The 13,218-nt window shown below is 48.2% G+C and overlaps 1 protein-coding gene across 1 annotated transcript; it reads left to right on the top strand.

Moving 5' to 3' along the window:
* The first annotated feature begins 3,893 nt into the window (after positions 1-3,893).
* On the top strand, positions 3,894-13,151 carry LOC142050203 (aquaporin-7-like). Its single transcript, XM_075078623.1, has 6 exons — positions 3,894-4,013; positions 7,251-7,377; positions 8,665-8,802; positions 9,543-9,661; positions 11,063-11,280; positions 12,123-13,151. Exons 1-6 carry the CDS (start codon positions 3,924-3,926, stop codon positions 12,280-12,282), a joined length of 852 nt encoding a protein of 283 aa, XP_074934724.1. The 5' UTR covers positions 3,894-3,923; the 3' UTR covers positions 12,283-13,151.
* Positions 13,152-13,218: the final 67 nt, after the last annotated feature.

The raw sequence follows: 13,218 nt of genomic DNA on the forward strand, positions 1-13,218 counted from the left end.
AGTGAAAGGTTATTGCTTGCAGAAGCACAAACTACCCTGCAGTCCCTGGGCACTCATCCTTCCCAGGGCTACTGTAGCAGGACCCAGGGGGGCTTGTTCCCCTGGCTCTTTAGTACCATGGTTATCAACACCAGCACAGTTAGTGGGCCTTGGCTGTACCAGAATTTTCCTCTCAAAATTGAGGCCTTTATTACTAGTGCTGAAAGCACACCTGCCTTAGGGAAGAAATGGGTTTCATTTAGCAGGTCGTTGCTTAATATGCAATGGAAAACATGGTAAAATCATTGTAGGGTCAGTGTTGAGAGAAGTTTCAACTTGTGAGCAAGTCAAGGTACACATCAGGAGGCAGTGGAAAGCTAAGTGTGAGCAGCTAATGCCCTTCTAACAAACTTTATAGGAAAACTTTATGGGATAGCACCTGTAAGATATCAGCATGGGATATGCTATGGGACAGAACCTGTAAGACATCACTCATGACTGTGATGGGGTAAAGCTGGCACGTAAACAAATGGCTTCAAGAATTTGGCTGGAAATTAGAAGAAAGTTTCTAATCTCTGGAGCAGCAAGTACTGGTAACAGGCTTCCAGCAGGAGGTAACAGGTTCTACCCCTATGATGGAGGCTGGCCTGCTCATGAGAGGGATGTGGTGTGGCTGCTTGTGCTAGTAGGGGACTGTATTTGGTGACCTCAGAAATCCTTGTCAGCCCTGCAGGTAAAGTGAAACCATGCAACTATGAGCAGCTGTTGCGGTTTAGCGCCAGCTGGCAACTAAGCACAGCACAGCTGCTCACTCACTCCCCGCCAACTGGGATGGGGGAGAGAATTGAAAGAGTCAAAGTGAGAAAACTCATGGGTTGAGACACAGACAGTTTAATAAGTAAAGCAAAAGCCTCCCGTGCAACCAAAGCAAAACAAGGAATTAATTCACTGCTACCCATGGGCAGGCAGGTGCTCAGCCATCTCCAGGAAAGCAGGGCTCCATCACATGTAATGGTGGCTTGGGAAGACAAACGCCATCACTCCAAATGTCCCCCTTCCTCCTTTTTCCCCCAGCTTTATATGCTGAGCATGACACCATATGGTGTGGGATATCCCCTTGGTCAATTGGGGATCAGCTGTCCAAGCCGTGTCCTCCCCAAACTTCTTGTGCACCCCCAGCCCACTCACTGGTGGGTGGAGTGAGAGGCAGAAAAGGCCTTGACTCTGTAAGCCTGGCACAGCAACAGCTAAAACATCTCTGTATTACCTGTTTTCAGCACAAATCCAAAACATAGTCCCATACTAGCTGCTATGAAGGAAACCAACCCTATCCCAGACAAAACCAGCAGAACAGGTAGTGTTGGGCAACTGGCAGATCTTTGCACTCCAGCCAGTGGCTGACTCACATGGTTGTTTGTGCTCGCTCAAGATCATTATGCCTGGATGCAGGGAGGAAGTGTGGTTCAGCTCACCTGGCGGTAGATACCTCCATGTGGGTGTGCATGCTGAAGCAGATCACTGCAGGTCCTGATGCACACACTGGAGGAAAACTGCCAGCATTCATCTTGACTTGTATGTTTGGCCTCAGAAGCTTACTTTAGGTGGGGATGAACTGCCCTTTGGAGCTGCCTGCTTTTCTCTGCTGATGATAAAGTGGAGGGTGACCGGCACAGGCTCACACATTTCAGTTTTGTGTGCTGTCAGAGCAGTTGTGCTCTGCCCTATAGGAGTCATAAAAAGGTGTTTTTTGTTGTTATTACACTCCTTGAACCTTGGTAAATCACCTTTCTTTAATGTACAAAAATGCCTGGAGGAACCCCAAAACTGAAGGGTCTTACATTTTCAGCAGCCAACAGAGGAACACATCTGAACACTTTTAAGGGAGAAATTAATGTCTCAGTGCCATCTTGTGGAATAATCTGTGTAAAAGGACAAGAAGTGGCAAGCGGCACATCCAGTGATCCATGATGCCATCCTAGAAGCATTCTGGAGTTTTAGTGTAATTGGTGGTAATATCAGGGATTATGCTGCAAATATTATCACCAAACCAAGGATTTCTGTTACAAACTGGGATTGCCTTTTTCCTTGAGAAGACTGCAAGTCCATGGGAGCCCAGTGCTCCCAGAAAATACATGTCCATTTTTCAGCCCAAATTAGAATATGGAGATGCCTATAGTTGATGCTTGAAGGCAGGAGACAAAGCCTTTCAGGGATACAACAGATTTCTCGTTTGCTCACAGGGGAGGAATCCTCTTGGGAGGCTCCCTGAGATCTAGGAGTGAAAAACAAAGTTGTAGGTCCAGTTATGGCGGATACTGATGCACTCACACCTCGTCCACCTGAAGAGGGCTGTCAGATCTTCAACACACGCTGATGCCAGGACCTCAGCTTTAACTGTCATCTGGAAATTACTATGTCCAGAAGAAACCCCAGACTTTTGCCACCACCCTGACCTGGTGTGCCAGGGCCCCTGTTTGTGTGCTCCACCAATAAACATTTGCATGGCAGAGAATGAAGTGACCTGGAAAGATTTATTGGCCACTTTTTCTGTGCCACAGCATGGGTCACAGTCTTATGGGACAAAAACCCTTCCCACCTAGAAATATGCTGTAGGAACACCCTTGCCACCAGCCTGATTATGATCAGTTATGATTAAATTGTCATTACTGTCAGAGACAGTCTAGTAAATTACTGCATATTTAGCCAGGTGTTCACTGAGGTCAACAGCTAATCTGTCGCTGGAGGAGGGCTTACCCCCGTCCATAAAACCCTTCCCTGCCATGAGATAGACAGTAGTCTATGGGGCAGAGAGGAGAATCAGCTTTCCAGGTTCTTCCATACAGCTGTTCAGTGTCCTGTGGGTGAAAGAAAAGTTCATGAACTTCTGCAGTGCAGTAGTGCAGAGGGAGGCAACACAAGCAGAACTCTATGTCCCCATCAGCGCTGCTGTTGGTAACCCCTCCAGAGCTGTGCATTGTGCCCCCTCCAGAGACATACTGAGAAGCTGCAGCAGGTTGAGAGGAAGGTGAAGAAAACCAGCAAAGAACCATCAAGGCTGGCAGAAAAAACTCCTGAGTGTTCAGTGGGTTTAAATTTTTTAGTGATTAAGCAAAGGTATTAAAATCTTTTCACAGTGGAGAGGTAAGACCACATGGTGAGCAGGAAGATAATCAGGAGATGGAGGAGGAATCAGGACAGTGAGGGCTCTGCTCTGGCAGCCAGATGAGAGTGAAGGACTCTGGGGACCATTGCTGAGAATGGTCTCTCCTTGCCCCATATGAGAGTACAGACCAGGGGAGTGCCAGGGAGGCTCTCCACTAGTGTGACGGGACCTGCAGACACAGGTGCATCCAGCAAGAGCAAATATTCAACCTGAAGCAATGCTCAAGGCATTGTGCTCTTCCCAGCTGCAGGCAGAGGTGCACAGCAGCTCCAGGCAGAGTACCAGAGCATCCTCACCGCAGGCTGGACATCCAAATAGTCCTGCAAAGAACATGCAAAGGGTCCTAATCCCACCTGTTAAAAACCAATGGCACCAAACCACCAGTCAATGTGTTACAATGCAGAGCATAGCAAAAATTGCTGTTCAGTTCCTGTGGAAAAGGTTATACAGAAAGACAGGCTTTAGGAGCACACCAAGGCTACTTACAGCTCCACCTCTATGGAGGTAGGCTGCTCCTGGGCAGAGGCACAGCATTCTCAATGCCCTGCTAGCCAAAATATTGCAGCTTTTCCATATAGTTTTAAAAGGATGGCATGTGTGTGTGGGAAGACTTTGAAGCTAGCTCCTACTTTATTGGCTTGTTCATTGTTAACCAAATGAATGAAGGTGTCTGGGGGTGAAGGGAGGATGCCAAGTTTCAAAGGGCAACTTAGCTCAGCGCAATGAAGTGTGCTGTCACAACAGGAGCTCCTGTGGCTGCAGACTGGAGCCAGAGAGCAAAATGCTGGAGAAGATTCAGAAGGCGCTCAGGATTCATAGCAGCACTGTCAGGGAGCTGCTGGCAGAAGCACTGGGGATGTTCATCCTCATGGTAAGGAGGAGACGGGCCTAGACGAGTGTGTATGTGCCTCTGTGTGTGTGTGTGTGTGCGCACATAGTGGGTGAGAGGACAAGAGTTTGCAGCAGCAATTTGTAAGGTCAATGGTTTCCTACCACATCCTAAGGGTTTCTCAGCAGCTGGTCATCACTGCTCACCCCTCTGCTCTGGTGGGGTGGCAGCTTCCCATCAGGTAGACTGTCTGCCAAAAACCTTCTGGAGGAAAAAAGCAGTGTGGAGGGAGGGAAGTGGGTGATGGAAGAGGGTGAAGCAGGTGAAGATGAGCTGCTGTTTCAGTTCTCTTCTAGGAGAAAAGTGAGGAAGACTCTTGGAATGAAAACAAAGAACGGTGTCTGGTCAGACGGGGCAAAGCAACGCTTGTGCCAAACCCCCTGAAAGATCCTGTCCAGTGAATTGAGGCTTTTCTTCCTGCTGTGCCAGAGGCGATGGTGTGGTTGCGGGGTCCTGCACAGCTTTGGGGAGCAGGCTTTGACTCTTCTACCACTGACAGCCTCTGTGAAATGAGAACAGCATTCATCCATCTTCCTCTTGGGGTTGCCAGGGTAATGAACACCTGTGAAACTCTCCAGAGCCACAAACAACAATTAGGAAACTTAATTACCAGGTGTAAAGCATGCCAGGATTTTGCTTTCTGTTTTCTTATAGTGGCAAATAAACAGTGCTTAACCTAATCATACAGAAACTCCCCCCTTGCCTGAGGGATCTGTTTTACGCAGAAAAAGCAAAGTGGTTTTGAGCTCTCAGGCTGCTTTGGAGATGTTTGTGGAGAAGGCAAGGAAGGCTTTCCAGTCAGAATTGATCCCTGGTGGGCATGAGGCTCCCCCTGAGACCAGACCCTTCATGTGTTGGACCAACATAGCAAAATGAGATCCTCTCTCTGAAAAGGACCATTAGCTGTCTGTGCCAACTTACTACACCTGGACTTAGCTTGCAAGCACTGTTGGGCTGAGGGAGATGCTTTGGACTGGACAGAGGCTGGCGTGGAAGGGCTGGGGATAATTCAAATAATTCATACTTGGAGATTTGCACAGGAGGGAGATAAGATTTGTATAAGCATGGGGACCTTTTGACAGAGCTGCCTATACACAGATAAAGGTGTTTATTTTAAAGGGCAATAACTGCACGTGCAAAGGATGCTTGCTTTTTATAACATTTTATTGCAAATCCAGCTCCTTGAAGTTCACTCCTTACTACGCAGGTAGTTTTCCATGCATTGGAAGTCAGAGTACAGACATCGTGACTCCTCAGCAGGAGCTGAGCAAAACGTTTTCCTTTTCCATTCCCTTTATGTTTTGGTGATGGAAGTTGTCAGGTGATAAAGATCAAGTTCAAGGCAGTTCTGCCAGGGCTGTCTTTGGGAAGCAGCATGAGAAGGACACTTTTCTCTGCTAGGATTGAAGCCTGCAGATCACATTGGCTTCCCTCACTGATCTCCACTAGAGAATAGAGTAGGAGGAAGGATGCTGCACACGGACTGCCATCAAGGACTGGCCGCAAACAGCACCCAGCATCCAACTCTTTTGCAGCCTCCTGCCCCTTACTGAAGCCGGGAATGTGCTGGATGCACCTCTGGGATTCCTGGATGGCTGTTATTTGGATGATACCACTCAGCCAGAGCCTCTTGCTTTAATGGACAGGCAATGTTCATAAAGGAGGGAACCAGGCAGTGGGAGTAAAGAGCACAAGGAGTAGGGAGGCAGTTAAAAAAAAGGCTATTTTGGGATTGTGAGAATAGAGGAAGAGCCCAGAGGTTTGGATCTGTGCTGAAAAACAGATTCTCTGGCCCGTCTTGTGGTTTTTTGAGGACAGTGCTGTTCAGCTGCAACATCCATGTCTCCTGCCCTGCACCCCTCTCTCTGCACCTGCACGCTGTCCTGCAAAACCTATGCTTCATGCATTTGGTTTCTCTTTGATGTAGCTTTTGAAAATCTCAGAGATTAGCTGGCAAAATTTTTATACAGGCATTGCAGATGCTGGGGGATGTCCCAGACACTGCTTTTTGGGGCTTTTGCTGAGGCATCCATTCTGCTGAGGCAGACTGAAAGAAGGGCTCACACCATGCAGGCTGTAGCTCCCTGCAGAGCACAGAGTGTATATGAGCGAGATAAGAACAGCGTATTTGGGGAACAGGGTTGTGCTTGTTATGCCTGAAAGTGAAGAGGGAGAGGGGATACATGAGATAAAATTTGCATCCAGGCAGAGCAGCCAGTAAAGATCTGAGTCAAAACAGGACAGGCCAGAGCAGAAGTTTAGAACATACTGACTTTTTGTCTTGAAGGTGTATATCACCCCGGATAAACATTGGTGCAGGCCAAGGAACAGATACACTCTCCATGCCCTAAGTAGTCTGCAAGGCAGAGACCTCAAGAGAAGCTTTGTCCTTCTCCAGTTTTCAGTGTAAGAAGTGTGCAAAGAATTGATTTTTCCACCCTCTGACCACACTGAAAAATGAAATAGAGATTACTTTCAGGGCAGAGCAATTTCTTGAATATGTCTTTTCCTCCTGGAGAGCGTTTAGTTTTCTTTCATTTTTTAACCTGGTTCCCCTTTAGTCACTATAAAAATATTGAAACTTTGGCTGTTTTCAAACTGAAAAGTATCAGTGTATTCAAAATTAAAATATTCAAATTGAAAGTATTCTATGCTGAAAGGAAAAGTCAAACCAGAATTTCCTTCCTTGTTTTTTTGCTGGAATAAGTTCCCAAAATTAGAGTCGAGTTTGGGAAATAGCTACATGCTGCTCAAACTACATTTTCAGTCAATAAATTGCACACCAGGAAAAGAAAGAGAACAAGAATTTGCCCACCCTCCTTCCATCTCACTTGGGCACTGCCTCTGGGTGGTCTGTGGTGATGATGCCCTGGCTCATGTCCCTGGCTACAGGCACAGATGCCCTTACCACAGCTGTGTGAGTGATAGCAATTGAGCCCGAGACCTTGGTGCGGGTGTCTGGGGTTTGCCTCCCTTGCATACAACGCAGATCAGCATGTCCGGTTTCGTGTGATGGTCACCAATGAAGAATAATCCAGTTAGCCATTCAATTTTTGCAGAGGAGGGTCATTCCCACTTCATCTCCTGACCATGGACACCTTAGAGTATTCCTGTCTTTGGGAATTTATTAATATGGCAGAAAAAGCAACAAAGCAGCTCAGTCCACCACAGCAATAACACTACTTTTAACACTCCTTTCTCTCTTTTTCCATGCACTAGGTCTTTGGCTTGTCTTCTGTGGCACAAGTGGTATTAGGAAGAGGGGACTTCGGGCAGCATCTGAGCGTCAATCTGGGATTTGGCATTGGTGTTACCTTGGGCATCCATGCGGCTGGAGGAGTCTCTGGTGAGCAGGACACTTGAGCATAGGACATCTCTATGTCCCTTTGTGGCCACATAAATGTTGATGGCAAAAATTATAGCCACATATGTCAGAGGCCGCAGGAGTGGGCTGCGGAAGGGCAGTGTACTCACCAGAAAAAAAGACAGTCCTAGGGTCCCCAAGCGAGCAGAGCAGGTCTGGTGACCGTAACCAGGTCAGTCTTGTGACACGGTGATCACAGCCAAGACCAGAGGGGGGTCAGGTCTGAAGTCAAGCCAAGGAGTTGTGATGGTGTGGCAAGGTCAGGAGGAGCAGAGGACAAAGCAGGCATAGCACGCTTACAGTATGCTGACCCCAAACGTGTGCCCTGAGCTGTGACAGGGGCAAGTGGGACAGGGAGAGGACCAGAGGTTCAGCCATCCCCTCCTGTTTTGGTCAGCAGAGCCAGGTTTCAGCAGTGCCCCTGTTAGGCACTTGGGTTATGACATCATTGTCTAAGGAGACAAGGAGCTCTGAAAACATGCTGCCAATCTGACCCATGGGAAAGTAAATAATTTATTGCAAATATGAGCTTACTGCTGATGCTGCAACAAGGAACGGTGTGCGAATTTTCTCCTTATCACCCACACCCATGCACACATGCCCCACGTGAACTCAGGAGGTGGTGTTCCAGGGCCACAGCATGGTATCTCTCACATGACAGAGTATTACCTTTGCCTTGTGCAATTTCTGCATTCGTTTGCACCAAGAGAAGAGATTAAGGGCTCTAGTTGGCAGAAAATTAAAGTAAAAATCCTTGCTCTTGAACTGTCGGAGCGGAGATGTCCAAGGCTGGGGCTGCTTGGAAAATTTTTCCATGAAAGCAGTCAGCTTGTAGTCAATCTGTCCTTTTGGTGCTGGTGCAGATGTCCTGGGGAAAGTGGGCTGAGGAAAGTAGGTCCCTACTGATATTTGAGATGGAGCTGATTTGCTGAGTGCTGGGAGGTGGGAGGAAAGGTCTCAGCTCAGCCAACATCAAGATGGCTCTGGAGCCACCTTCAGGGTTCACTCTGATAGGTGAGATGACTGAGGCAGTCTGTGGTCTACAAAGAGTAAAGCAGAGGTTGTCTAATTTTTAGAAGACTAAAGCTAGGGGCTCTTTGCCCTGAACCATTCAGCTGCCCAGGGAAAACAGGTCAGTTTTCAGCCTGTGCAGGAGGGAGAGTCTTGGCGTTCTGGAGCAAGGTCTGGGTGCTTACGGTGGGATGTGGGGCGTGCTCTAAAGCTGCTGCTACAGGGTGAAGGCCACTCTCTTTTGCTGTGATTTTGCAGGAGCTCATCTGAATGCTGCCATCACCCTCACACACTGCATTTTAGGAAACCTCCCCTGGAGAAAGCTCCCAGCTTATCTGATCGGCCAGTTCCTGGGCTCCTTTGCAGCAGCAGCCACTGTCTTCGGCCTTTACTATGGTATGGTTGCGTCTTTATCACAGGGGTTGCTGTGGGCACCATTTCAGTCTTAATTTGCAGTCCTACAAAATATTTCTTCTTACAGTACCCAGGATGACGTCTGGTTGAGGATGGCGAGCTCCTGGCTTTTAGGACAGACCTTCATAGCTCAAGGCCAGAGCAGGGTGCAGATATAGCTGGGAGGGATGCGCAGCTCCTGGAGGACACAGTTCCTTTTGCTCAGGGCCTTCCCATTGCCAAAACATGCCCTCAACTCAAGGCCAGTAGCTGCACTTTTTCAGCGTTTTGTTTCCAGGGTCTGCAAAAGCTTGAGTTAGTTGGACTACGATGTATTAGGTACAGCTGGAGCTCTGTGGGGTTCCGCTGGTCTTTGGAAAACAGGACAGCAGTCATCCGTGGTTTTGAGCTGTGAGCAGAGGACCCACCACCATGGCCCCAGCGTCTCAGTCTCTGAGGGGCAGAGGGATGGAGGCCTCCAGTGCATCCAGAGCATCCAGCCTGCCCCAGGCTCCCAGAGCAGGGACAGGGAGCTGGTAGGTGTAAGGAAGCAATTGTAGACCGAAATCTGAGGGTAACGGATTATTGGTGAGGTCATGTCCTGCGAGGGGTGTATCACCTACTCTGTATCTCCCATTGCCTCACTTCCTCTTGGTGTCCATGCTGGCTGCAATGGGTGGACTTGCATATGTGCCATGTGGGATGAACTCTGTGCTAACTCCCATAATTCCCATTTCTCCTAGATGCTCTGTATGACTACACCAAGGGGAACTTTACAGTGACAGGACCCACAGCCACGGCATCAATCTTCGCCACTTACCCTGCTCCCTATGTATCCTTGCTGGGGGGCTTCTTCACAGAGGTCAGTAGGGACTGCTGCAGTGTGCTAGGAGAAGGTGGGTGGTAACAGGTGCTGCTGTAGGTCTGCTGCAGGGGACTGACAGCCCTGCACATGCAGACACAATCACAACCTCTACTCCAAGGAGCCCACTGTGTGGGTGGGTGCCTGACAGGTAGGATCCAAGGCACCTTGCTGGCTGAGCAAGCCTAAAAGATAGCATCTGCAGGCTCCTCTGCAGCTTGGTTTGAGTGCCTCCAAATATCTTCCCAGCATGCAGCCCAAGCAGTGGGAACTGAGAAGCTGAGCTGTGTCAGGATTATCTCCCCTGGGATCTGGGCAGTTCCCTGAACTGTTCTTCCTCATTTTGGATCCTATACCTGCTCCACACTCCCAGGCAGCTCTGCTGGCTGCCAGTCACTGGCACAGAGGGTCTGGGTCTGTCCTCATATGAATACAGCCTGTCTGGATTGAACCTTTAGAGTTTGAACAGTCCAATTTAGGCTGTGTACAGTTGATTCCCAGCATACAACACAATTTTCAAATGCCCAGAAATAGGAAAGGGGTGCTTCAGGGCATGTGGAGCACTGGGACATTGGAGAGGAACATTCACTTCCAATTCAAATCTGAGGAAGCCTGTCCTTTTGTCTCTGAGCTGACAGAACTCTTGCCTGGGCATGATGAGGCGGACAGTGAGAGCTGGAGAGCCTGCAGGTGGGAACCTGATCACTCAGCCTGCTGTGGAGCATGCATTGTCTTTGCTGTACAAGAAAGTAAATGGCAGTGACAGTGCATTGCCAAGAGCTGCAGGGTTGCTGCTTTTGCTGGCATCTCTGCAAGAAGTCCAGGGCTCTCCAGCTGCATCTTCTGAAGCAGAAAGAGACAGGAGTCATCACCTCTGTTCAAACCACAGTTCCTGACATGTCGCGCACTGCAGATCTCCAAATGCTAGCAACGTACTGTCACAGATGGGTGATGTGGTTTCCCAGATGAGAACCTGGTATCTGCTTTTAGTCCTGAAAGGGCTAATGCACCAGGCTATATAAAACATCACTCCCTCTAGGGAGGATCAGATTTGTCTTCTTAGCAGTTTGTTATGGCTCTGCCTCTGTTAGACAAAATTTACTTAAAATAATCCATGTCCCTAACTTGAAAGGTGGAGGGATAGGACAGTGCTGAGACGTCTGTATCCATCCTAGAGCATTTTTGGTGATGAGGTGGAGATGTTATTCTTGGGAAATGAGTCAAGACTTTTCTTTAGTCCACCTGTGAGGAGGGAATACCATTGGGGTCCTCCCTGACTTGATAAGATCATGAATCCTACCTGATCTTCCATTCTGGGAAGTCCCTTCCTCTCTCCTGAGCAGGATCCTTCTGCCGTCCTCATTCTCTCTCCTGACTGTTCCCCCTTTCCTGCTCCTGCAGTTTACAGCAACAGTGATGCTGCTTCTGGGCATTCTGATCATCCACGATGAGAAAAACAATGGAGCCCTGAAAGGCACGCAGGCCCTGCTCACGGGTATCCTGGTCCTGGGCATTGGCCTGGGGATGGGGATGAACACAGGCTATGCCATAAACCCCTCTCGGGACCTGCCCCCCAGGCTCTTCACGGCAATTGCTGGCTGGGGAACGGACGTCTTCACGTGAGTGACCTGTTTTGCTTTTACACTGCTCAGCTCACAAGGAGAGGAGATAAGCCCCAGATAAAATGGTCATGAAGCCTTTATCTTTGCACAAAGTGATGGTGTCACTGCAGATCGTGTTCTCCATTCTTAGTGTTGTGCACAGAGGAGCCCTGTGCATTATGCACCCAAAATTTTGGGTACACTAATTCTCCATCATGGGATTCATCTTGACATTCAGATACCTCAGTCTGGGCACCAAATTGGCTGCCAGTTAGCTGGAGATCTATCTGGTTGTTGCAGTGACTGGCGAGCCAGAGAGCGATTTAGCTCACCTGAAGGCAGGTACTTACAGCTGGACTGCTGTATAGCACTCCTAATGTCTGAATCTGGAGATGAAACCCTGCCTTTCCCTATCTAGTAAGATGGTGCTATGCTGTGGCTTTTACCATGGTAAGGGCATTAGTAGTACTCTATCCTGGCTACCCATTTTCACTAGATTTCCAGAAAATATCTTTGAAAGCTTGGTAGAGGAGAAGCAAGTGTTATTGGAAATGGGAAGGTAGAAGTGTGTGTGTGTCTGGCTGGCTATTTCTGTAGGAGAACAACAAACCTCCAGACAGTGCAGAGCCACTTTCCCAGGCCAATGAGGAAAATGACCCTCCCTCCAGCAATTATGCTAGGGGATAGAGCATTTCCCTAAGCCAGTTGTAGGGCCCCGTATGTGAAGTGGGACTAGATGCCCCTGCTCACACAGCTCACTCCTGCCCCAACAGACTAAGCTCACCTCACCCTCCACAATGCAGTGGCAAGAGAGCGGTACCAGCCTGGCTCACTGATTGCCTCTCTGTGTTTCATTTTAGGGCTGGACACCACTGGTGGTGGGTCCCACTCACAGCTCCGATTCTGGGAAGTCTTGCTGGTGTTTTAATCTACAAACTCTTAATTGATTTTCACAACCAACCTGTCTTGGAAAGCAGAAATGAAAAAGGGCAGCCAGTGGTGGAGACCTCTACGCTGTGATGGGCACACACTCCGAGGAAAGGGCCTGACAGCAAAGTCTATGTGGATGTATGAACAGACAGGCAAAGGGTAACAAAGGGGATAAGGGCATGTGCAATGGTGCTGCTGGAGCACCCCATTTCTCCACCCTGCAGGTGGAGAAATGAGGGACTAGTTTCAATAAATGTACTCTGCTTAACCAGACAAACTGCATCTCTGAGACACTGGGCAGACCTGGGTAGGGCTAGACCTGTCTGTGACCTGAAGAAATTATTCAATCTCCCTTTGTAAAAATCTACCAAAAAAAAAGACATCATCACATTCTGGAGAAAAGTAAAGCAGAGCTTCAGGACCCCAGATACCTACAGGTCCACAGAAATCAAAATACAGGATCCAACAGTGGCAGAAACAACTTAATTAACTTAAAGAACAACTTAATTAATTTTATCTGGAATATTCTTTGATAAGATGTAGATACCACACGGACCGGTCAGAGGCTTAGGCTTGCTTTCATTTGCTAATCTGCCATCCTAACAAACACCTGGTTTGGCAGAGCACAGGGAAGAGAAGGACAGTCTGAAATGGAAGTCTGAACCTGATTTTTTTTTTGCATGCCTTGTTTTGGTTTTTGCCTTTTGATCTGAACATTCAGGAAGCACCAAAAAATTAGTAAACTAAACTACAGGGTCTCCTGAATCCCACAACTCTGCTGGAACATGTTGGTGTCATGGAACTATGTGTGTTACTGACAGGCTAGACTTTAACTACCACCATATGAAAGGATTCAGACAACTTCTGTGGCACCATCCCCAAATGCTCAAATGAACAAACAAAAACCCAAACCCTTTCATCCACTCTGAATGCATGAGAGTTGTGGGAAGAGGCTGCCCTACTCCTGTAACCCTTCTCAGCAAGAGTTTCTTCACTGCATTAAAAAAAAATCCCAAACGATCTAGC

Source organism: Phalacrocorax aristotelis, chromosome Z (assembly GCF_949628215.1).
Source record: "Phalacrocorax aristotelis chromosome Z, bGulAri2.1, whole genome shotgun sequence".
NCBI lineage: Eukaryota > Metazoa > Chordata > Aves > Suliformes > Phalacrocoracidae > Phalacrocorax > Phalacrocorax aristotelis.

Coding starts and splice junctions, on each gene's coding strand:
- LOC142050203 (XM_075078623.1), top strand. CDS start 3,924: ATGCTGGAGAAGATTCAGAAGGCGCTCAGGATTCATAGCAGCACTGTC. Junction 4,014..7,250: donor TGGGGATGTTCATCCTCATG/GTAAGGAGGAGA, acceptor TCCATGCACTAG/GTCTTTGGCTTGTCTTCTGT. Junction 9,662..11,062: donor TGGGGGGCTTCTTCACAGAG/GTCAGTAGGGAC, acceptor CTGCTCCTGCAG/TTTACAGCAACAGTGATGCT.